This window comes from Carassius auratus, chromosome 16 (assembly GCF_003368295.1).
Source record: "Carassius auratus strain Wakin chromosome 16, ASM336829v1, whole genome shotgun sequence".
NCBI lineage: Eukaryota > Metazoa > Chordata > Actinopteri > Cypriniformes > Cyprinidae > Carassius > Carassius auratus.
This window is the reverse complement of record NC_039258.1, coordinates 4,635,851-4,658,293: the sequence shown is the minus strand read 5'-3', so window position 1 is coordinate 4,658,293 and position 22,443 is coordinate 4,635,851. Positions and strand designations below refer to the sequence as shown.

The 22,443-nt window shown below is 32.9% G+C and overlaps 1 protein-coding gene across 5 annotated transcripts in view; it reads left to right on the top strand.

The window, feature by feature from the left end:
* rims2a (regulating synaptic membrane exocytosis 2a) overlaps positions 1-22,443 on the top strand; it is a 145,060-nt gene that overhangs the window by 93,625 nt on the left and 28,992 nt on the right. For 2 of the 5 annotated variants that reach the window (XM_026283480.1, XM_026283481.1), the window contains exons 21-25: positions 1,338-1,447; positions 2,649-2,681; positions 8,337-8,369; positions 11,754-11,857; positions 13,466-13,632. In XM_026283480.1, coding sequence (XP_026139265.1) covers positions 1,338-1,447; positions 2,649-2,681; positions 8,337-8,369; positions 11,754-11,857; positions 13,466-13,632 — 447 coding nt within the window. Of the gene's footprint in view, positions 1-1,337; positions 1,448-2,648; positions 2,682-8,336; positions 8,370-11,753; positions 11,858-13,465; positions 13,633-16,258; positions 16,484-22,443 lie in introns of all 5 variants that reach the window. The other 3 variants (XM_026283478.1, XM_026283482.1, XM_026283483.1) reach the window with 3 other exon arrangements.

Genomic DNA, 22,443 nt, shown 5'->3' with positions numbered 1-22,443 from the left:
TAATGATTTGTTTTATAGCAAAACGCATACCAGTTGTACATTCAGTGAGTGGTGTGGAATGTTCATTGGTTGTTATCCCTATATTGTGATATTTAACTCACCCCCCCACCCCCCCGGTTTGGTTGTTTTTGTCTCGAATCCTAATGTTTTGTTTGTTTCGGGTGATGTTGGAGAAAAACGCACACTTCTCTTGCAGCATCACTGTGGAAGAGTCACCTTCATGTGCCAAAGCACCAAGCATTTTGTCAAATGTAGTAAATGTACATGCTAATGAATATTTGAGCAGTGTTGCAAATTGTTAAACTAAAGAATAAGCCTATATAAACTACATATAACGTTTGGAATACAATGGCAGACCAAATGGATTATATCAGATTCTGGTTTTCTTCAGTCATTTGAACAATATATTTAAAAGAAATAAAAATTACAAAAAGTCATTATACAGTATCAATTTAGTTTTTATTAAAGGTGTTTTTATTAAAAAAGACAAAAAAAAAAAAAATATAGGCTATATATATATATATATATATATATATATATATATATATATATATATATATATATATATATATATATATATATATATATATATATATATATATATATATATATATATATATATATATATACATATATATTGTTCAAAATTGTAAGCTTTTTTTTAAGAAAGAAAATAATGCTTTTAATCAGCAAGGACACATTAAATAGATATTTATAGTGTTACTAATGATTTTTCTTTTAAATAAATGCAGTTGTTGAGTTGAGTTGAGTTGAGTAATGCTGCTGAAAATCCCGCTTAGTATCATTACATTATATACTATTATACTGCATATTTTGAGGAATTTACTAATTTACTTAATTTACTAAGACAGTGATATTTAATACTTCACTTTATTAATTAACTAACCGTATATATAGTGCTATGTGATTATGAAATCATTTTGTTTTAGTTTATAGAAAATGCTGATGGAAATCCATGATGTTTGTTTACTGTTATTTTAATCCTCAGCATCATTCAAATGGAAGTGCATGATATTAAAGCACATGTATATGTGAAATATCATATATATGACTGACTAAACCACTCCTTTTCAGCATATGCTTTTTGACCCTATTTATTTATAAAGTATTGTGATATGAGTTATATTTTCATTTGCTGATTCTTCATAAATCAACTCTGAAGTCTCCTTATGCCCTATTAAGCTACTTTGTGTTGATTAGCAGTTTCTTGCTAGCACTGTCACTGATCGAATAGCGTTAAGGTACATGTAAATAACAACCAAAATAAAGGTAATTTATTTATTTATTTATTTATTTATTTATGTTTTGTCTACTAGGGCACATCCTCGTGGAGGATCGGTTCAGACAAGCCCCACCGGGACCCCCGTGAACAGCAGGAGAGGACGACAGCTCCCACAACTGCCTCCAAAAGGGACGCTGGAAAGAAGTGAGTCTGTTTTTCTTTTTTGTTGGCTCTTGCTCATGCTGAGATGTTTATTTGAGAGGTGGGATTGCAGAATGACTGACTCTGCAAAGGTTGTGCTTTGCTATAGTTACAGTCAGCAATGCATCATATCCCAGTTACAGTACATTTCAACTGGGGACATGAAGAATTTGACTGTTTTAGAAAGAAAAACTTGGCTAAAAAGCACTGATGTTTTTTCTGTTGAAATAAGATAATAATAAAAATATTTAGCAATTTTTAGCATTAGGTAACTACTTAGGTTAACATTAATCTTAAATGAAAGATAAGTCTCAGGCATCTTTATTAATGTTAATTTCAATATTGACTTATATATCGTTAAAATCAAAAGGTTCTCTTAATCTCTTAATATTATTTAATGGACCCAAGGTACTTCTTTCTCTCTCTTTTTTACATTAAATGAGCTTAATAAATATTTTAACAAATGTATTCCCATTTTCAGTTAATGTTAGTTAAGTTACTGGTGGGACCTTATTATAAAGTGTGACTTAAACAGTAAAAGTATGCGGAAATATTTTTTTGTCAGCAGTTTTACAAATGGTTACAAATAAATAAATGAATGAATAAATCATCCAATAAATGTGAAATTTTGAAATAGAAAACGAATTGTATTTTCTTGTTTCTTAAAAAAAAAAGTTTATTCCACTAATCTCTGTTTCATTTACAACTTAAAAAAATCAGCAGACAATGACTTAAAGCCAAATAAATAATAATAATCATTTTAATTATATCACATTTTGATTTAATTTCTGCACATAAAATCACATAAAATTGTATGAGTTTCTTTCTAATAAATAGCCAAATTTCTTGGAATCAGTGTTGTTTACATTTAAATAAATGGGTAAATATGATGATACATTTTGTTTTCCCCCACGGGTGGGCGGAGCCTCCTTGATGATTGACTGTTGAACTGGTGTGTCAAGTAGGAGACAAGTTGTCATTTCACGTGTCAAAAGTGTTTCTAGTGTGACTTATTATCATTTTTGTTAGGGATCGTTATACATTATCACCACAGTGCTCTGTTCCATTAACCCATTGGCTGAATATGACACAGTTTGTGCTGTTGTTATATTTGAGTGCGGACGACACACATGATCATGTAAATGACATGTGTGGTTGAGTTGCATGTGCGCTCTGATGTTTCCCTCTCTCATTCCTCTCTCAGAAGATGGAGATGAAGAACTTGAGCCTTGTCCAGGTGTGTAACACGTCTGTGAAGGTTTAATCTGTCAGAAAGAGCTTCTGATTGAATTAAACATAACTGCAATGGTCTTGAGCAGGCATTTCCTCTATAGACTTGTCTAAAATTATGATTAGATCCTAAATCTTTTTGGAAGTGAATTCCATCTCTATTTTGGACACATCAAACGCTCCATCAGAGCTTTCTCTGAGAGGTTATGAAGCCAGGTCCATTGTAAACTCTTCATGTTTAAATGTGAATTCAATGTAGACAGGTCGTTTTTGGTTTTTCCTCTGTCTTCCTGTAGCAGTGACTGTGTAATATTGTGATAAAGGATTTTCAAAATGTGTTTTTGTTTTCCCAGTGACCTTTGTGTCGTTTTAGAAGCAGTCACAGTATCTGTATTGTCCAATCATTGGTTGATTTTACAGATGTGCTGTACTATTTTGCTAATAACCATTTTGAATTATTGCTGCAAAACAGGGATTTCCGGAAACATTTATTTTCATTATCAATGTCTATTATTTTTGTGGAAACTGTAATACATTTTTTTCATAATGAATTGGTGGCTAGAAAGTTAAAAGAACAACTATTTGAAATAGAAAACTTTTTTGTAACATTATTAAAGATAATTTTACTTTTTATTAGTTGATTGCATCCTTGATGAATAGAAGTAAAATTTAATTTTCTTTAAATAAAAAACGAACTCTAAATGGTACTGTATATTATAGAGATCTAGTACAGAAAACCCCAAACCGGCCCATGAGACCTGAGTAATGTTTTGTAGTCAGTTTATACATAGCTTTAGATTTGTGTCATATTTAGATTTGCAAATGAAAAATTAGATGTAGAGACCAACACAAACAGACATGTTTCCAACCGATTGCACTTCCTACACTCCCATCTGCCACATCCGTTGTATTTCTCACAAGATCTGGTCTGTTGGGAGTGTGTGTGTGTCTGACACTTTACCAGCATCCATCTCTGCTTTCTGTCCAACTGGTGTTTACACTACATCAGCTGTCTGAAGTACTCTCATCTCTCTTTTTTTTCATATGACACTCAGAATGATTTATTAGAAGTCTGACTTGTATTTTGTGAATTTGTGGAAATTCTTGCAGTGTTTTTACTCGACTGATCCTGTTGTTGTGTTAAAGCTTATGAAATGAGGCTGAACGGCCCAGCAGTCAACGGCAGGAAAGGCAAGTCTCTCCAGGCGTGTGTTTGCGGTGTAGTTTGGCAGTATTTTCCTCTTCATCTTCTTTTCCTCACCTTCAGGGCTTGGTATTTATATTATGATATATTTTTTTTATATATCAAATAATCACAATATGTTTACATTTTAAAGTCTGAAATATGTGAAATCAAAATTGACCACATTTTCTTTCTTAATGTGCAAATCTAGTGCATACCAAAAACAAAAAAGTGAGTTTAGGGTTGGAGTTTATTAATTTCAGTTTTTCTGTTATATTGAATTACAAATGTTTAATAATCGTTCCTCGTGTTAATTTACAGAGTTTTTACCTATCACCCAGTCCTTACATCTTTAAAATGTCTTTTCTTAACTCAAAAACTGAAGGATTGACGTGTCACAGATCTTTGCACGAGTTCTGCATGGATGAGTCGGTTTCTGGCTTTTTCTCTGTCTGTTTCTAGGTCAGTCTCTCCCTCTTCACGACTCTCATATATTCTCTCTTGTGTGGGTTGTCATTGTTTTAATGCATTTTGCTGTGAATAATGAGGGATATTTATAGAGAGATTGTGTTGAATTAAATTGATCTGGCTTGTGTCTGCATAAGTGTTGTGCACTATAGCTAGTGACTTATACTCTAAATACAGCCAGACATTATTTAAAACACTGTTCTGCTTAAAGTCATTTTGCAATGTTTCTTTACTTTAGATGTTATAGAATTATATATTTTTTTATACAAATGTAAATCGGTGGTTATTCTGACCGCATTGATTTGTAGGATGCAGTTCTGTGGTTTAACCAGCAGATGACGCACAATCATGTGTTCAGAGGAGCTGTTCGCTGCATCAGTCCTGAAATTAGAAAATGACTCTCTCTCTACCTCTTCACCCTTTTGATTTATTTTACAAAGCCAACTTAATGCAAAAACTAAATACAGAAGAATAACGTCTGCAGACTGTATTTCAGGAACAACCATTGATATATGAAAAAATATTTGAATGTTTAATCAGTCTTAATGTATTGCATTAGACACAAAATACATAAGAGATGTCAGAAACACACTTCTTAATGAAACTAAAGGAATACAAAATGTCACATTTAGATTTTCAAGCCTGATTTACCTGTTAGTGTTCAGATATATTTGTCCACTCTAGCTGCACAATGGGGGAATTACAATCCCTCAGTTTGTTTGGCACACATCAAGCCATATGCTAACGCTGCCTGTGTCTCTGTGTCAATGACCTGCTGGTAAGAGGTGACATGGGAGGACCAGCAGAGCTCAGTGGTCAGTACTGGTCACTCGTCTAACGGCCATCAGGAGGAGACGCACATCACTGCTCAGACAGGTTTGACCTCTGACCTCTCTGAACTTGACCCTGTCTGCTCTTTCCGCTCTTCCTCTGAATGATTTTGAGCTTTGGCTTTAAGTCTCTGGATGAATAAGGGCAGTGCACGTGAAGTTAATGAGGAAGGTGAAAGTCAATTGAGCATTTGATGCTCATGGCACACAAAACTGACAAGATCTGACTTTAATCGTCAGTTTCAGTCTGATTTGCTTAATTATCTACACGCAAATTTTAACAAGATTTTCCGTAAAGAGACTATTACATGATCATTTCTGTCATTGTTTATCTAAAACCTAATTAGTTATAAAATAAACATCATCTATATTTCTAGATGAATAAATCACAACAGTCACATCACAGTTTGTGTTATTGTTAGTGTGAATTAAGGTTATTTAAGCTGTTTATGTTTAGTTTTTTTGATTATCTTTAACTATTGAAATTGCTCAAGTACATATATTGTTCATTCATAAACATGCAGTCATAAATCAGCTTTGAAAGAATCCTTTAATTTCTTAACCAAGTCAGTTTTTATTTGATCAAAATTACATTAAAAACAGTAATATTGTGAAATGTTTATCATTTTCAGTTTTAATGCATTTTAAAATGTAATTGTAATATTTGAAAATATTATGTCCTATTCTGTTAAATTATAAAAAATACAAGTATCAGATTTTTACAAAAAACCTGACCTGGAATGGTAATGTTTATATATATATATATAGCTTGCAATTCACATTTAACCAGTCACATATAAGTAGACACGCTCTCTTTATGTGAGTTTTCATTGTCCATTCACATTGTACAATCAGAACATTCAAATAAAAAAATAAAAACTAAAACGATTTTAACAATGTCTTTTTAAATAGAGATGTTCATCTCCACTTTGTGCACAAAGCTTATGGAAATTATAGAGCTGTGTATGATGAATATAGCTTCAGACAAATGTATTAATGTGTTGAATGTATTACTGAGCTAAACATAAATGAGATGACGATGATACAAGCGTCAGTGACAAAGCAGAACAATGTTATTCTTGCTCTGAGGATCTTGTTCCAGAATAGCTTTCTGATAAGATGGTTGTGTGTGTGTGTTTGGGGAGGTTAATAGGATCCGGTTAATGAATGTCCCATCAGTGCAGCCGTCTGTGTGGAATGGCATCATCTTGAGGATGATTAATGCATAAGAAATGTGCTTGGGTACACAAGATCATGCACGCAGGGTTGTGGCATGATTAATGTCGCGGCGAATCAAAGCACGGCTCGAGAAAACAATGAAGAACTGAGAAAAAAATGAGCCGTATCAGCAGATTGTGTTCCCTGTGAAGAGACAGATAAAGAATTTGAATATTGAGAGGAGGAGGGTGTCCAATTAGTGCAAAACAGTGGCCTTAGACGCCAGCGCCATTATATAAGATACTACACGTGCATTGAACAAATGATCTAAACGAGGATGCTGGGATATCTGTGATCAGGACCAGACTGAAGGATCATTAGGATACCTTTCTCCAGTGCCTGATTCAGAGATGATGTTCTGACTACATTCTTAAAAAAGGTTCCAAAATCAGGTTTTCCCAGTGTGAAGAATTTCACATTTTTGATTCCTCAAAGAACCTTTCAGTGAGCAGTTCTTAAAAGTACCGTTATTTTCTTGGTGTGAAGAACATTTAAGAATCTTTTTCTACTATAAGAACTTTTTATGCAATGGGAAGTTTCCATGAATGCTAAAGGTTCTTCACTAATAAAGAACCTTTTTTTTTTTGTAGTCCCTTAGTGATAATAACTATAGTGTTTTTGTGATATTCTTTAAGGTAGATGTGTTTAGACATGCTTTGGATAGCTTTAGCATGCTTGCAGTAAATGGGATGTGACAGCCATTTGTAAAGCAGTTTCAGTCATTTAGAGAATTCTGCATCATTCATGGTGTGATGCATTATGCATTACTGCAAATGATGTATTGTACACATGTCTGCAGAATGTCAGGCAAAGTGTCAGATATATATATATAATTTTTTATCAGAATGTCTAAAGCAGGGTCAGTAATGGTCCAAGAACTCATAGCCACCAATGATAAAACTGCTGTGAGGCACATTTGACAAAAGTTTGGGGTTGAAATGATTTTGAAGGCTGCATTTATGTGATCAAAAATGCAGTATAAGCAGTAATATTGTGAAATAATATTACAATTTAAAATAACATTTTTCTTTTTTTATATATTTTCAAATGTAATTTATTTCTGTGATTCAAAACTAATTTTCAGTGGCAGTCTTTAGTGTCATGTGATCCTTCAGAAATTGTTCTAATATGCTGATTTGCTGCTCAGGAAACATTTTTATTATAAGTGTTGAAAGTAGTTATTCCACGTTATATTTCTATGGGAAAATGGCCATGCAAGTGTGTACTGTCAGTGTTGATCAATTTAATATGGCCTTGCTGAATGAAAGTTTTAATTCCTTAAAAAAAAACAAAATCTTACTGACCCCAAAACGAAACCACTCTGCACCATGAGTTACAGCAGTTTTACATTTTTAAAGCACTGCCTTAAACAAATGAACTGCCTGAAAATTACTGTGAGACTTAAAAGTTTGATCATTTTGTTGTTATTTTACTTGGATATATTGTGTCTGTGAGGGTTATGTTTAGCATCCATTTGCTCCTCAAACACATGTGACTGGTGCAACGACCTGGTTTTATCAAATGAAGGTTATTTCTCTTCAGAGTTTGTGGAGACTATCCCACTCCTCTCTCTTCTATCCTCCTTTCTTTCCACAGGTCTTTTTATTCATTCCTGTCTGCATGCTCTATTAACATTCCTCTAGTGTTTCAGGGTTTGTTTTGAAGCAGGACTGGCTGCTCTTCGTGTTTTCCCTCTTTCTTTCCCCTCTTCTTTAATGATCTTTTCTCTTTGTATCGTGAAACTTGAATCTTGTGTTTGTGGTTTTATCTGCTTGTCATGTGTTGTGTTTCCCTGTTTATTTTTTTTTCTGTGTTGTTGTTGTTGTTGTTGATGATGTTTTCCCTCCCGTGTGTTTTTGCCCCTGATTTCTCGTCCCTTCTTTCTGCGCACCTCCTCTCACACCCCTCTCCTCTGTCTGTCTGTCCATTTTTGTGATGTGACCCCCTCACTCCCCCCTCCCAGAAGGCATGGACTCCCCCAGTCGGACAAACTCAGGTCTGTCCTTTCTTCTGCTTTGCTTTTCTCGTCTTCCTCCACGCCGTGTCCCAGCTCCTCTCTGTTTGAATCACTCCCGTTCAGGAACTATTCACCCAAAAATGAAACTTGATATATCAGCTAGAGAATGTAGTTAATGACTAGTTTGGACCAGTTAGAAACCATCAGAAACTATTGTGGATGTCTCAGCAGGTCACGCTGCAGTGTGCGCATAAACAATCAATATAGGGTTAATCTCACAGAGAGTTTGTTTCTGCCATTGGAATAAAAACAAAAAAATTTAAAATAAATATTTTAGCTCACAATTCTGATTTGTGATATTTGTGTGATATATACTTGCAAGTGCACACGATTTAGCATTTTTATTTTACAGTTCTGAAAAAACAAGTCAGAACTGCAGGACATAAACTTTTAGTTGTTTTTAGATATTTTTTCTTGCATTATAATTATTTTTTTTTTTTTGGGAATTGTGACTTTATATCCAACAACTCCTACTTATTTTCTCTTAATTTTGAATCTTAAAGACACATTCTGAGGGAAAAAAGTTCTCTATTCCTATATTTTCTTTAAGACTCACAGTTCTGACTGTGTAACTTACAATTGCTAGAATGCAATTCTGAGAAAAAAAAGTCAGAATTGCATGACGTAACCTTGCAATTGCAATTTAAAAAAATTAACTTGAATTAATTTAAGTTAATGAGATTTGGGCAATATCATAGTAGAATAGCTTATCAATTAGAATATACTATTATATATGTTGTGTATATAGAGCTGGACATTGTGAGACTTGACCTCTACTATTTCGCACTGCAGTACACACAGTTAAATATATTCATTTTGCACGTAGTAATGAGTGTAAAAACTATAGAGGAGTAAATGCTGGGACTGTGCTTGAAAAGTGAACACCATTTCTTTCTGCTGTTTGGTTGCCATTGAGGCTTTATAAATCCATCGCTCCTTCTCTCTGCCCTTTTTTATGTGTATTTTATTCAGCTCGTTCCTTTTTTGCAAATCATAGGAATTGCTGTTTGTTGTGAAGCCCATGAGCTTTTTTTATCAGCTTCAGTCATAATCTTGTGCGATTATGATCATGTGTGTGCATTCATATTTTGAAAAACATTTCAAAATGATGTCCTTCGAATGAAAAAAATACTTTTTCAGCAACCTTGATTCTGGAATTGTTTCTCCAGTCATGTTCTCCATAGTGTAATTTTTTTTTACATCAGATAAAAGGTATAAGACTGTATATTTAAGGTCTTTTAAGAGGCACTGAAACATTGTTAATGACATAATTTAATCTTGCATTGTACCCATCAAACTATTTTTTTCAAAATTATTGCAAAATATCCCTTTATTCTCTACCATTCAAAGGTTTGGGATCAGTAAGATTTTCAATTCTTTTTAAAAAGAGGTATCTTATGCTGACTAAAGCTTCATTTGTTTGATCAAAAATATAATTAAAAAAGTGAAAAATTATTAAAATTTAAAGTAACTGTATTCTAAAAATGTTATTTAGTCCTGTGATCCAAAGCTGCATATTCATCATCATTGCTAGAGTATTTACTGTAACATTTTCCTTCAGAAATCCTTTTTTTTTTCTTTTTTTAAGTAGGCCCTGTCTTTTAAATGGTATTACAAATAGACAAATGACAGCTGTTTGAGAGTTTTGTCATTTGTAATGTTTTATGGCAGTGGATGATGCTTAGCTTTTTTTGATTGGTGTATCTCTCCTCAGAATGAATGATGGCTAATTTTGCTATTTAATGCAATTTAATGTAAGTGAAATTGAATCACACTATATTATTGTTTAAAATGAATTTCTCTATGGAGAAAAGGAATTGGATTTTGTATCCTGATTGTTGCGTACAGTTCTTGGTTATGGCTTGAGCTAATGAAGCTGGCTTCATGACAGCATAAGTGATGATATATCACATCATGGTTATTTTCAGAAGGTGTTCATGTTTCATTTGCATCCACTTTCATCCTTTTTTATTAGTGTGCTTGTTTTTCTTTTCTTTACCATCTCTCTTTGAACAACTTAGTTTAGATAATGAAGTGTGTTGTATGGTTGCGGATTATCTAAACTTTTGTATATGGATTGACTTAGGGCAAGATTTCCCAGGATGCAAAGTGTTCTGAAAGCACTTTCAGCTGTGAATGTGGCATTAAACTTAAAAAAAAAGAAAAAAACACACTGCATGTATGAACTTCACTATAGCACTGCAATTAAATCCAATTAATCTAATGATTCTGAGAGCACTAATCATTGGGTAATTTGCTGAAGGGCACAATTGCTATTGGAAAGAGAAAATTGCTATTGACATTTACTGCACCTGCACTAACAAAGACAGATGTAGTTTACTTCACACGACTCAAAGCCACAATCTAATTCAGTTCCTTGCTTGTGCAAACAGGCGGCTTAGTTGTAGCTTGTTGCCTTGCGGTCGTAAAGTTTTTTTATGAATAAACATCAAATTGTGCTATTAGTTTTAGTATCACAGAGACTCTGGTCAGTAAGGAACCTCCCTTGAAACTGTATAGTAACATGCAGAAAACCACAAACAGCCTCGTAACTGCTTAGAAAACTCTCGTGTCCATAATAACATGCCAAAAAACCTGGTATTACGGATACTTCCTGTGTCTATTTGCCTCTTTAAGATGAATCACTTGAGGTATTGTCCAAATTGTAAGTCACTTTGGATAAAAGCATCTGCTGAATGAATAAATGTAAAGGTAAAAACACCCCAAACATGCTACAGTCACCCTAGCCACCACAGAACAATGCTAAAAACATTTACATCACCATGTGTTTAGTACTAAATTGGATAAATTGAACATGCACTTAATTTATTGCTCCGATTTACTAATAGTAAATTATTCTTTACTATTTAGATGATGTAAAGTGTGTGTCAGGTTTATGACTTTTGTAAGTTCATTACACAATCAAACTTCAGCTCTCATAAAAGTACTAAAAACATCAGTTAGCTTCTTAATCATTAAGCCTCTGTAACTTGCTACAGTTTATACATATATTTTTTTTCTTCTCTGTCCTGCATGATTTAGAATATGCCAGTGTGTGAAGAAATGTAAATATAATTATTGTTAATTTTTAATTATTTATTTGGTATTAAACAGACGGATGTCTCATATGTTCACATTTCAGAAACATTTGCTGCATTGTATGAAACTCCTCATGAGAAACGTTAGCTAGCTCTGTTAGTTCAGTGTTGTAGATTATGGGAAAGATTTCTGTATTAAATCATTCCACATTGTTTAAACACTTCATTGGTGAACAGGTTAACAGATCAGATCCCATCTAGCCTCACCAACATCACAAGGCACTTCCAAACACGCAAACTCATTGGCATCTGCTGTGCTCCATAGGTGCTATGGATGTGGAGGAACGAACGCGGCAGATGAAGCTGAAGATGAACAAGTATAAACAGGGAACCGGCTCAGATTCAAGGCTGGAACAGGACTATCACAAGGCAAGTAAAAGTTGTCTACCGCTCCAATATTTCATTTAAAAAACAGTTCAACACATTTTAAATGAGTAAATATGATTATCACTCATTTCACAAATTCGTTTGTTTTCATACTTTATAGTCGTAATATTTGTATTTTGAATAAATGTATTAGTTTTATTCACGCTACATGAGATCATCACAGTTAAATAATACTCCTGGTTTCTTGAATAATGTAATATTTAATAATAATATTAATAATAATTGTATTCTATTTTTTTATTTAAATGTTCTATAATAAATTGTAATCTGAATAAAGATTTATTTTATTTTATTTTATTTTATTTTATTGACCAAGCTCTTTTTTCACCCCATTAGTTTAGTTTAGTTAGCTAATTACTATATATTTAGTTAGCTATTTTTGTTTGTGGTTTTTAGTTTAGCTAACTAATTTGTCCGTAGTAAAACAGTTGTGAAATTTTTATACTGTAGATCTATATACTGAAGTCTTCCAGGTTTGTGGTCTCTGCTCAGTATATACATTAGTATTTGTGTACACTGGACATTGTGCTGAGATACAGCTCCATATATTGCTATATCGCGTTCCCTTTGTATCCTTTTAAGCGTGTGGTATGAAAAGCATTGTACAGGCCCATGAGTTCTGCAGAAACTTATTAAAAACAGATTAAGACTTGGTTTGTTTGCTCTGTCTGATAGAGGCGCCATTGAGGACATAATGTTTATAATCATCATAGCGAGCAATAAGCACCTTAAATAAATATGTTTGCATAAGACACTACAATACCTTTCCATGTCTGTCCAAGACAGAATTACCAAGAGAGCCTTAGTATAAACACAGTGGCTTTTCGTTTTAATGATGCTTGTTGTTCCTTTTAGGGTACTTTTTGTACAATAAATAAATAAAGAAAAACCTTATTTGACCCATTTATTTTTTGTTTTTATCAAATTATGCTGTAAGTATTTAATGCTTTTTTAATGCAACTTAATTCACCTTCAAGGTAAACATTTTATCAGTTCCATGCATTCCCTGGGAATCAAACCCATGCTGTATTTTGTTTTTTAGCTTAAAGCATGCTCATTATTATAATTTTTATTATTATTATTATTAATAATAATAATAAATTATTTATGTATTTATTTTAAAATTATTATTATTATTATTATTATTATTATTATGTATTGTTTTTGTATCTATTTATATTAATTCATTTTTCATTTAATGTTTATTATTTTTATTTAATCAAAATTTGTATTTGTTTGTTTTTTATTTATACTATTTGAATTTTATTTATTTACAATTTATTATTATTATTATTATTATTATTATTATTAATTGATATATCATCATTATTGTTTATTCATTATTATTATTATTGTTTTTGTTATTATTGTTATTGTTATTGTTAAGTTATTTCTTTGTATGAATTTTCAGTTCCACTAGCATGGAAGTAATGAATAAAAAAAATAATGATAGCTTCTATATACCAAAAAAATTCCCATTTGCCAGATAATTGAAAATGAAAGCGCCACTTGGTCTCTAACACATTTGTGTTTTCTGTTTGTTGTCTGTAAGCATCTGACGGCATGTGTTGTGTTGTGTTTGTTCTGCAGCGTTCAGGCAGGGATCCTCAGCGGGGAGAAAACCTCTCGGCCAAGTCTTCGGACAGTGATGTTAGCGACGTGTCCGCTGTGTCGAGAACCAGCAGTGCGTCTCGATTCAGCAGCATGAGCTACATCTCTGTCCAATCAGAACGGCCGCGAGGCAGCCGCAAGATCAGGTGAGACGGCCTCTTCTGAAGTCAGGATCACTGTCGAACCTGTGTGCCACAGTTCAGGCTCCAAAACGGTGTTCTTTTAGGCCAAGCACATACTGCTACGTTTTGGGAGTGACAACCGCAGTTATTTGCAGGAGTGAATTCCTCATGGTTCGGCTTCTCCTGACTGTAAACAAGAAACATGGATGTTAATAGTTTAGCATGTTTGGTGTTCTGGACCAAACTATTGTCAAAGTCTGGAAAACAGTGTTTTTTCTGCACTATTTATTACATATTATAGTATTTCTTAATATTCTGAATTAGCTTTTATTTTACAGTATATTTTCAGTTTTTTATTTTTATTTTAGTTTTGTTTTATGTGATTTTCTCCTTTTTATTCATTTTTTTATATATAGATTTTTCTATTTAGCTTTAATTTATTTTTATTTCAGTTCTAGTTTTAGTAATTTTAGCTCTTACTACTTTATTTAGGTAACATTTCTATTTAGTTAAAGTTTCCACTTTAGTTGAATATTGAAAATCATATTTTATTAGTTTTATTTATGTAATAATAATACTGCCGGAAACATCATAATCACTTGGAAGTTGGAGGTAAAGCGAGGCACCAAGTTTATGTATGTTTAGTCTCAGCCTCAGCCACAGACACTTAAATTATAAAATGGCTTATCCCAATTTAAAGACCCACAATTGAAAATTCTGTAATCAATTACTCACCCTGTCGTCTATCCGAACCCGCAAGACCTTTGTTGTTGTTTCTTCGCAACACTAATTAAGATTATTTTTGATGAAATCCGAAAGCTTTCTAACCTTGTATAGACAGTAATGCAACCACCACGTTCAAGGCCCAGAAAGGTAGTAAATTGTTGAATAAATTTGTTATTTTTATTTTCTTTGTGCACAAAAAGTTTTCTCATAGCTTCATAAAATGACAGTTGAACTCCTGATCTCAAATGGAATATTTTAAGCATGTCCGTTCTACCTTCCTGAGCCTTGAATGTTTTAGTTCCGTAGCTGTCTAAAGAGGGCCAGAAAGCTCTTGGATTTCATCAAAAAAAAAAAATTATTCATGTTCCGAAGATGAACGAAGGTCTTACAGATTTGGAATTACATGAGGGTAAGTATTTAATGAAAGAATTTAAATTTGTGGGTGAAATATCCCTATAACTGCTGAATTTGAAATGAGAATGCAAACAGGATGGAGAATTTAAATGTAAGGAAGTTAGGTAATTCATATTGCGTGTAATATTGAATGTACGTTTGGCAGCAAAGTTTGAAGGTTCAGAAAATCATGTTTGTGAAGTAATCAGAACTTATTTCTAGATAACAAATACTTAAAGATTATAACACAAAACATGTCTTTTCTATCATTCAGACAGCCTCTTTCAGTTTAAGTGGGCACTTCTTGTCCAGAATATTAGTCAAGCTACACGAATATTGAATACTGCATACAGATATTGTTGGCTCTGTAATGGATTGCTTATTATTTTCTTTATTTGTAATTCAAAGTTCTAAATTGGTATCCAAAATTGCATTTGGGTCAAGATGCATCTCATATCTGAATCATCCAGGTGTATATTTGGTTATATAATGAGGTTATCACTCCTATAAATACCTGCAGTGTGCAGAACAGGATTAAGCACTCAGAAAAGGAGTGTGGATCAAATTTAGCAGCAAGTGTGTACATGGCCTGAGAGAAACAGCAGTTCTGTAGGCTTCATCATAATTTGGGTCTGAGGGCGTTCAAGATTGGGTTCGGTTTAGGTGAGTTTGGCACCAAATCAGTGTAGGCTGTCTGAAATTTTCTATACGTTTTAAATGTAATATGTACTTCCTTTCAAATGTTTGGGGTCAGTACATGTTTTATTTAAAGAAATTAATACTTTTATTAAGCAAGCATGCATTAAATCGATCAGAAATTGACAGGAAAGACATTGTTAAATTGTTATAGAAGATTTTTATATAAAAACAATTATTTCCACAAATATATTAAGCAGCCATTATTTTAAACATTGAGCAGGAAACTAGCATATTCGAATGATTTCTTAGGGACCCTGTGAAACTGAAGACTGGAGTAATGATGTTGAAAATGTAGATTTGCATCACAGGAATACATTACATTTTAAAATATATTCAAATAGAAAACTGTTATTTTAAATTGTAATAACATTTGACGTTATTACTGTTTTTACTGTATTTTTGACAAAAAAAATGAAGCATTGGTAAGCATAACAGCCTTCTTAAAAACACATTGTACTGACATCAAACGTTTGAACGGTAGTGTACTTTCATATCATTTCTGTCTGTCGTTCAACATTTTCATAATTCGCTCCATCTCAATAAACACAAACAGTTACTTTTACTGAAATACTAGTAAATAATCACCAACAAACTAGAGGTGAATATTTCAGTTCTGCAAGCTTTGAAACATATTTTTGTTCTGTTTTATGTGCATACTGTCTGGCTTCTGTTGTTTTTACTGTTTGCATTGCGTTGTTTTGTTGTGTTGTTGTCATTCATTCATTCCTACTTTATGGTTTACATCCAGGTAGTGTTGACACTTGTTTTCACTGTGCTTCATTTTTGTTCTGCATGCTGCTTACACTTCTGCTTCTGCCGGCCACGCCCACAGCAATGCAGTGCGGGGGCGGAGCCTCTCCAGGGAGGGGGAGGGGTCAATTGGTGAGGCGGTACAGGAAGAAGCAGGATTAGAGGAGGACAGAGGTAGGAAGAGAGGAGGGGGGAGGGAGGGAAAACTGAGGAGACAGACAGAGAGTGTAGATAGAGAGGATGCAGAGCTGGAGGAGGAGTCTGAAGAGGGCGTGGCCCAGAGGACGGTCTCAGAGACGGACCTCAGGTAAACTATAGACATGGCAACCAGCTGTATCTTATACCATAACTACAAGACATTCCATTAGTATACACATTTAAAGTTTTACCCTTAAAGTGATAGAAGTTTTAAAATGAATAAAGTAAATATATATATAAATTTCACATATTTGTCAAAATACTATTACTTTTATTCATTTAAATATTTGTTTGTTTATTCATTTATTTTAATTTTTTTACAATTTTTTTAATTATTTTATCTAAGAAGTAATCTTGAAAACTGGTAAATGAAAAAACAAAATATTTACAAACATTACATCCAGTGTTATTTTAGTGTGATTATAGTATTATTATAGTTTTTACTCATATTTGAGTTATTTTTATTTTTCAATATTACTGTATATATTTATATACTTTAATATTTTTTAATTTTAAATGTTTAGTCATTTTTATTAGTGTTTTTTTAATTAGGTCAGTATAGTTTTTTTTTTTTTTTTTTTTTTTTTTAGTTCATCAATTTAAACAAAATAAAAATTTTAAATGTTGCATTGGCTAATTGTAGCTATTTTTATTTATTCCTTATTTACTTTATCTCAAAGAAAGAAATGTTTTTCTTAAGGTTTAAGTAGTTCTCATCGATCCACAAACAAACCTTTGAATAAAATAGTATTCAGAACAGAACAGGAAGTATAACATAAACATAATTTGTAATGGCATTCATTATAAACAGAATTTATTATAAATTAATACATTTATTTAAAGCAAAACTGAAACCGAAATGTATTTCCAATGAATAAAACCTTCGTCTTCAAAAAACAACAGCAACAACATTATTATAATTATTATTATTATTATTATTATTATTATTATTATTATTATTATTATTATTATAAAGAAGAGATATTTATCTATATTTGTATTAAAAAAAAATAGTTCAGGGAATATTTAGGATGAGAACCAAACATAAAATAGTTCAGTGCTGTCATGCAGTGTTGGGAATTGGGAATTGGACAGTTGTAGAGTTGGGAATTGGGTAATTAAGTCAAGGATACCTTTTTCATTGGAGGATGACCTAAATAATAATAATGTATTCCAGATATAACCTGAACTAAAGCTGCCACCTCCAGTCCAGTGAAATGAGTGTATAGATACAGTAGATGGCAAGCCATGGTGATCTGCTCATGATGAATGAATCAGTCCTGTGCTAGTGCTGCTTATGTGTGTTTAATGTCTGTATGGCATTTTTATGTGCTGCTGTCTGATTGTGCTGTGACTAAAATTAAACATTTGTGACGGCTTTATTTGAGGTTTATTAAGAACATGAAATGTTTTATTTCAATGTCCCCAGACCTTCTAATAGCCCTTTTACCCCTATAAAGGCCTCCATTCAGAGACAGCTTCACACTCTGTTGACACTATTACGAATGACAATGACCTTATTTTCATGACAATGAAGCAGTTCTTGATTCTATAAGTTATTCAGTTACATTTTGTATTTGATTTGATTGGATGACTGGATATGGTGTAAAATGCTTTTTAATTGCTTTTTGTAGTGCTGTTTTAGTATTGAGATTCATTGTAATTTGTAGCAGTTTTTTTTTGTATTTTTGTATATAGATAGAGGTATTTTAAAGTTTAGTTGTAGTATATTATGAATTTTGTCGTTTTTGTATATATTTTAAGTTTAGTCAAAATTTAATAAATTCTGGTGTTTTTGTCAATTTTAGAAGTTTCTGTTTGTTATATATACAAATATATTATACAATAATTTTTTTTATTTTCATTTTTTGTTGTTTTAGTACATCAAGGTAAACTAAATAAAATAAATAAACTAAATTAAAATGAGAAATGCTGCCTTTTATAAAATACAAATATTTGTCTCATAGTTCACATCATTCTCTTCACTCTCTGAGGCAGAAGTCTCCAAACTCATCCTTTCTAATCATCCTTCTACTTGTCCGCTTGATCCTATTCCATCTCATCTCCTTCAAGCCATTTCTTCTGCAGTTGTACCTGCACTCACTCACATCATGAACACTTCCCTCCACACTGGTGTTTTTCTCTCATCATTTAGACAGGCTTGCATAACTCCGCTACTTAAGAAACCTAGCCTCAACCCATCTCTTTTAGAGAACTACAGACCAGTTTCCCTTCTTCTTTTCATTGCAAACCACTTGAACGAGCTGTGTTCAACCAAGTCTCTGCCTTTCTCAAACAACAACCTCCTTGATCGCAACCAAATGGATTCAGAAGTGGACATTCAACTGAGACTTGCTCTCAGTAGTTGAAGCTCTAAGACTAGCAAGAGCGGAATCTAATCTCGGAATCTCGCTTGACCTATCCGCTGCTTTTGACACTGTTAACCACCAGATCCTATGGTCAACTCTACTTCCAAAGAGCATCTCAGGAAATGCACTCCAGTGGTTTGAGTCTTACCTATCAGATAGGTCCTTCAAAGTATCTTGGAGAGGTGAGGTGTCCAAGTCGCAACATCTATCTACTGGGGTGCCTCAGGGCTCAGTTCTTTGACCACTTCGATTGTGAATTGATTTGGGTAGTTACTGGGGGTAGGTCTTGATAAGCCTAGGGCTTCTACCTATCCCTTTTTGAACAGGTTTATTATTATGCTATAATTTATTTATTTATTTATTTTTGTTTATTAATATGGATATTTATTACGCATTGCTGTCATTTTTTAATTGTTCGAAATAAAGATTTCATTCATTCATTCAGTTCTCTTCTCTGTCTACATGGCATCATTAGGTTCTGTCATTCAGAAACATGGCTATGATGATGACACTCAACTCTACCTCTCATTCCATCCTAATGATCTGACGGTACCTACTCGCATCTCAGCTTGTCTAACAGACATTTCTTATTGGATGAAGGACCATCACCTTCAACTCAACCTTGACAAGACAGAACTGCTTGTGGTTCCAGCAAACCCATCGTTTCATCACAATTTCACCATCAAGTTAGGCATCAACCATAACTCCTTCAAAAATAGCCAGAAACCATGGAGTTATTATTGATGATCAGCTGACTTTCTCAGAGCACATTGCTAAAACTGTCCAGTCCTGCAGATTTGCTTTATTCAACATTAAGAAGATCAGGCCCTTTCTTTAAGAACATGCTGCACAACTCCCTGTTCAAGCCCTTGTTCTGTCCAGGCTGGACTATTTCAATGCTCTCTTGGCAGGTCATCCAGCCAGTTCTGTCAAACCTCTACAATTAATCCAGAACGCGGCAGAAAAATTAATTTTCAATGAGCCGAAAATAATACACATTACACCTCTGTTTATCAATTTGTACTGGATACCAATTGCTGCTCACATAAAATTCAAGGTATTGATGTTTGCCTACAAAACCACCACTGGCTCTGTACCTTTACCTAAATGTATTACTTCAGACTTATGTGCCCTCTTGAAGCTTGCGTTCTGCAAGTGAACATCGCTTGATTGTGCCATCCCAAAGAAGCACAAAGTCACTTTTACGTACTTTTAAATTAAATGTTCCCTCCTGGTGGAATGACCTCCCCAACTCAATCCGAGCAGCTGAGTCCTTAGCCATCTTCAAGAATCGGGTTAAAACCCATCTCTTCTATCTTTATTTGACCCTCTAACTTTAGCACTCACTATTCTAATTCTATTCTTGAAAAAAAAAATCTAACTATCTTTCTAATCTTTTTGTATTCTATCTATTTTCTTTCCATTTATTATACAGTTATAAAAAAGACTTCTAACACTAGCATTCTCTATTATTTTTCTATTCTGTTTTCTTTTTATTTATTATGTTATGTAAAAGCCCTTGCTATGTGTACTGCGTTTAAGCTAACTTAGAGTTGTTATAGAACTTTTATATCATTGCTCTTTTGTTGTTTTTGATTGGTTCCATTGTCCTCATTTGTAAGTCGCTTTGGATAAAAGCGTCTGCTGAATGAATAAATGTAATGTAGTTCATGTTTATTTGATTTCAAGTAAGTTTTCATTTTTGGTACTCTAATGTAAATTATTTTTAACTTAATTATAAACAAATTAAAGGGAATAGAATACATATTTAAATATTCAAAGAATTTATATATATATATTATTATTATTATTATTTATTTACATAATCAATAAAATAAGCTTAATTTTAATGAAATAATATCAATAATGCCACAGCTTCATTTACTTCATACAGAATATAATATCTGCTTTTTTTATTTCAGGTTTTGTTAGAGTCACTCATGTATGTAGCAGGGCTCCATCAGTCCAGCTCTTTGTGTTCATGTTTAACTGCTCTCTCAGGCCGTATTTGTGGTATTTCTGAGCTCATGTTCATCATCTCTCAGTGTTGACACTGCACTTGTCATCTGGGCCTCTGAGCGATGCATTAGACTCTGATCGAGTTTGTAATGAGGGAGATAGGAATGCAATTTTCTTTGTTAATAAGTGACTGGAAGCGTACACAGACCTTTGAAGCATATCGTTAATCATATTGCATTAAATGAACACAGACTGGACACAGATTGTGTATAAGGAACAGTGATTTAGCTGAAGAGGCAAAAAGTGTTTGCCTTTAATATCATGCGTTCTTCAGGTGATCTTTCTATCTGCCCGTGTCTATTGAGGCATGATGGATAAGCCAATACGTGCTTTGAGAAAACAGGAAGTGATGTAAGCAGCTTTGCATTGATGATGTTGGAAGAGCCACAGGCATGGCTGCCTCATTAGGTGACTTGTGTAATATATAAGAGACATGTGTTCTGGTGCCTGTGGTTTTCTGTGGGCTAGTTATGCAATTTCATGACTAATATACACATATGAAACTTGAAGGTGGAAAAAAGAAGGAAAACAAAGCCATAAAGAGGTTACTTAGCATTGCCTTATAAGGCATCAAGAGTCTGTGAGGTTTGTGAGCAGTCGCTGAGTTCACAGCACACAGACGGTCATGAGATCTCTTATTGGTTTCCATTGTTTTTTGTGGTAATATTAGACTTTAGTCAGACAATTTCAAATCAGCGATTTCAGTGTCAAAAGCAGAAGCCCTTTATTGCAAAAATCATTTTCAGAATCAGTAACTTAGTCGTGTTTTACAGTAAAAATGTTCAGTATAAGCATCCTTTAAATTAGATAAATGCACTTGATTGTCACAAATGTCTGGCATAAACTTGTTTTCAGATAATATATGAAGAGTTAATTTGCAAAAACAGCTAACTGTTTTTAATCATTTTCAAAAATCATGTGTTTTTTTATTGTGCATTCCAATTAATCTAAATCAAACTACAGTTGGGTTATTTTGATTTGGTAAAAAAAAAAAAAAAAAATAAAAAAAAAAATTAGCTAACACAATATAAAACATGATTTTTGAACATAAATAAAAAATTGAATTATCTGTATATATACAATTATCTGTATTAATCCTCCCTAATTTAATACTTTCATCCACTAATAAAATAATTAATTATTAAACGTGGAAAAAAAACTAATTAACAAGCATTTTATGCATTTAACATTTAAAATATGAAGATTATTTAAGACATGGGTAACACTTTACACTAAGGTCTATCAGTTAAATTTAGTTACCAAGCAATGCGTTTGTTACAGTATTTATTAATATTTGTTAACATTACTTAATAAAAATACAACTGTTAATTTCAATAAGGTTAAAATGCAACTTTTTATTTTAATAATGTGTTAAATGTTGAAATTTACATGGACAATGAAAAATGAAAAACTTACAATGTATTTATTAATCTTAGTTCATTAGTTTGTTTGCTAATATAGTTCAATAATGTTAGCATTGTGGCAGAACTGAATACAGACATTGGTTTTGAATATTCAAAGCCAGTGTCTGCGTTCAATTCTGCCAGTTTTTGTTTTCTTTCCATATAGTCTACAGTTTGCATTAATTGGATATTTAAAAAGCCAGTTTTTCAGTTACTTTGTAATTTTTCAACTCAACTCAAAGTTGATGAGGTGAGTTGGCTGTAGTTGCTTTGATGGA